General features: G+C 37.2%; 1 protein-coding gene across 1 annotated transcript; it reads left to right on the forward strand.

The window, feature by feature from the left end:
- The first annotated feature begins 1,573 nt into the window (after positions 1–1,573).
- On the forward strand, positions 1,574–3,053 carry LOC124892392. The gene is made up of 2 exons (XM_047403682.1): positions 1,574–1,923; positions 2,743–3,053. Exons 1-2 carry the CDS (start codon positions 1,639–1,641, stop codon positions 2,830–2,832), a joined length of 375 nt encoding a protein of 124 aa, XP_047259638.1. The 5' UTR covers positions 1,574–1,638; the 3' UTR covers positions 2,833–3,053.
- The last annotated feature ends 31 nt before the right edge of the window (positions 3,054–3,084 follow it).

Consider the following 3,084-nt stretch of genomic DNA (forward strand, 5'->3'; position numbering starts at 1 on the left):
AAAAAAAAAAAATTAAAAAATGACGTGGACCTCTATGGCCATGTGGCAAAACAGTTTTTTTGAAAACCACCGTTAAAAAGTAATGGCATGGATGGACCGATTTTATAACGGTAATGACATAAATGAACCCAACTTTTAACGGATGACATAAGTGAGTCATATCTGATAGTTCAGTGGCATATTTGAGTCTTTTCCCTTTTTTATAATCTTCCATTCACAATACTAGGATGTTCATCATGGATTCAACCTAATGTATCCACACAGATACTGAATAGAAAACTAAAAAGGGCAGTCCGGTGCACTAAAGCTTCCGCTATGTGCAGGGCACAGGGAAGGGCTCCACCACAGGGGTGTATTGTACGCAGCCTTAGCTTGCATTTCTGCCAGAGGCTGTTTCCAAGGAGGTCACGGTTGAATACGCAATAAAGATAATTTCATATTCATCAGATGCACTTGGAACAATCTACATAAATCAAATTAAACACACAATCACATACTCTCAGCACAATGATTCAAAATCAACAATGGAGTCGACAATCAACAATCCTAACTAAACCGCGTATGTTAAAGTGGACTGATATACGTTCGTTCATGGTAATTCTCTTCCAATGAAAACAGAACATGAAGTGGACTTGAGCGTATATATATACTTACATCTATCGAAATCAGAATCAGATATTTGATCAACCTCGGTTGATGATCTTCAAAGGTCAATCGAGATAAATTTTAGTTCCTCGCAAACACCAGATGACCGGCAGCTACTACCAGCTCATGTCCAGTTTGATTTGATACTTATCAAGCATTGCAACATTGTATCCATTATGCGATTTTAAGTTGGAAAATACTGTAAAGAATGGATCTTGGGTGTAACTCAACTTCAAAAGTTGGCTCATAGGGTGACGATTGTCCAAGTCCAAGTCAATTGCCCATCCATTTTTCGATGTGAGGCTCTTAACAAATGCAAACAATGTCCTTAACCCATTGTAGCAATAGGCATTCAATTTAATATAAGTGTAAAAGGAAAGATTTCACATTAACTTTTTTATTTTTTTTTGATAACTATGTAGTGAGGGTTGGTTTCGCGCACCTGATTAATTCCACATGATACTTGTCACATCCCACCATCAACAGACAACAGATGAGATAATTGTGTCCACCAAGGTTAGGACAAATGAGAAGAAATTACCTAGTATTTTTTGTATTTATTGGAATTTGAACCTGAGATCTCATGATTCTCAACCACTTCATGATTCAATTTCAAAGACAATGAATGTTGGAGAAAATTAAATTTAGAAGTCATTGGTAGGCCGACTTCATTGTCCCCTCTCGTTTGCTTTCTCCAAAAATGAGCCCTTTCACCTCTGGACTCCTCAAATTAACCTCGTTTAATGTTTTTCTAAAGGATTGTATAAACAAAAAATGTGACAAGTGGCTCTTGGGGAATAATCTCTTACAAAATTACACGATAAGATAGTTTAATAGTTGATTCTTGTGATGCGATTCTTTCTCGAACCCACACATAACAGGAGGTTTAGTTAACCGAACTTTTTTTTTCTTTTTTTTTTCTATAAAAAGAAAGTTATATATTAATTACATCCTGAAGTAATAATTCCATTCATTAGTCCCCCATAAAAAAAAATGCTTTCTCACATTTCAACTTCTCCTTTCTTCCTCCGTCCATCTCTTCTCCTTCCTTCCACCACTGCCAAATTACCATATTACCCTTTTCAATTCCCAATTCAACAAAAACGGCACCGTTTTGTGTTATCTGAAACTAGAGCAGCAGCAGCAACTTCAATGGATAGTGTTGCTATTGAAAATGTTGAAAAGAGGTGTAAATTGAGTTTAGAAGAGCTTAATTGGGATAATTCTTTTGTTAATGAACTTCCTGCTGATCCTATAAATGATAATATTCCAAGACAGGTTTGTTTTCTAAATTTCTTATAACGACTTTGTATTCAAGATTAGATTTTTATTTGATTGAATGTAAAAAGGTGCTTTTTTTATTGGGTAAATTGATTGTACTCTTTATGGGGTTAAAGTAGTTTATTTGACTTACTAGTGGGAGGTGGCCCAGACACCATGGTTAGCTTTAGCGCACCTCGACTGAATCCACGGATACCTGTCACCTCCAACTAGTAATTACCGGTGATACAAGGTAACTCTGTCCGTCAAGGCTAGTACAGATGGAAAGAATCACCTAATTGTTTTTTCTCTGCCGGGAATTGAACGTGAGACCCCATGGTACTCAACCACGTTTTGGGTGCTTAATTTCTTGAAGATTGTGTATTCAAGATTGGGTTTTTATTTGATTGGAATGTGAAAAGGTTCTTTTTTTATTGTGCAAATTGTACTCTTTATGGTGTTAAAGTAGTTTATTCGACTTACTTGTGGGAGTTGACAGGTATCTCGTAGATGTAAGTTGGCCAGACACCATGATCAACTTTCGCACAATTTGACTAAATCCACAGATACTTGTCACCTCCCATTAGTAACTGGTGATACCAGGTAAGAATCACCTAATGTTTTTTCTATGCGGGGAATTGAACGTGAGACCTCATGGTACTCAACCATGTTATTGACCACTAGTCCACGCCCTTGGGTGCTTAATTTCTTGAGGATTTGGCATTCAAGATTGGGGTTTTATTTGATTGAATGTAAAAAGGTCCTTTTTTTATTGTGCGAATTGTACTATTTTTGGTGTTAAAGTAGTTTATTCGACTTACTAGTGGGAGGTGGCAGGTATCTCGTGGATGTAAACTGGCCCAGACACCATGGTCAGCTTTCGCGCAATTCGACGGAATCCAGCGGATACCTGTCACCTCCTACTAGTAATAACTGGTGATACCAGGTAACTCTGTCTATCAAGGCTGGGATGGATAGGAAGAATCACCTAGTGTTTTTTCTATACGGGGAATAGACCGTGAGACCTCATGGTACTCAACCATCTTAGTGACCACTAGTCCACACCCTTGGGTGCTTAATTTCTTGAAGATTTTGTATTCAAGATTGGGTTTTTATTTGATTGAATGTAAAAAGGTGTTCTTTTTATTAGGAAAATTGTACTCTTTATGGTGTTAAAGT

Source organism: Capsicum annuum, unplaced genomic scaffold, assembly GCF_002878395.1.
Source record: "Capsicum annuum cultivar UCD-10X-F1 unplaced genomic scaffold, UCD10Xv1.1 ctg46545, whole genome shotgun sequence".
Classification (NCBI taxonomy): domain Eukaryota; kingdom Viridiplantae; phylum Streptophyta; class Magnoliopsida; order Solanales; family Solanaceae; genus Capsicum; species Capsicum annuum.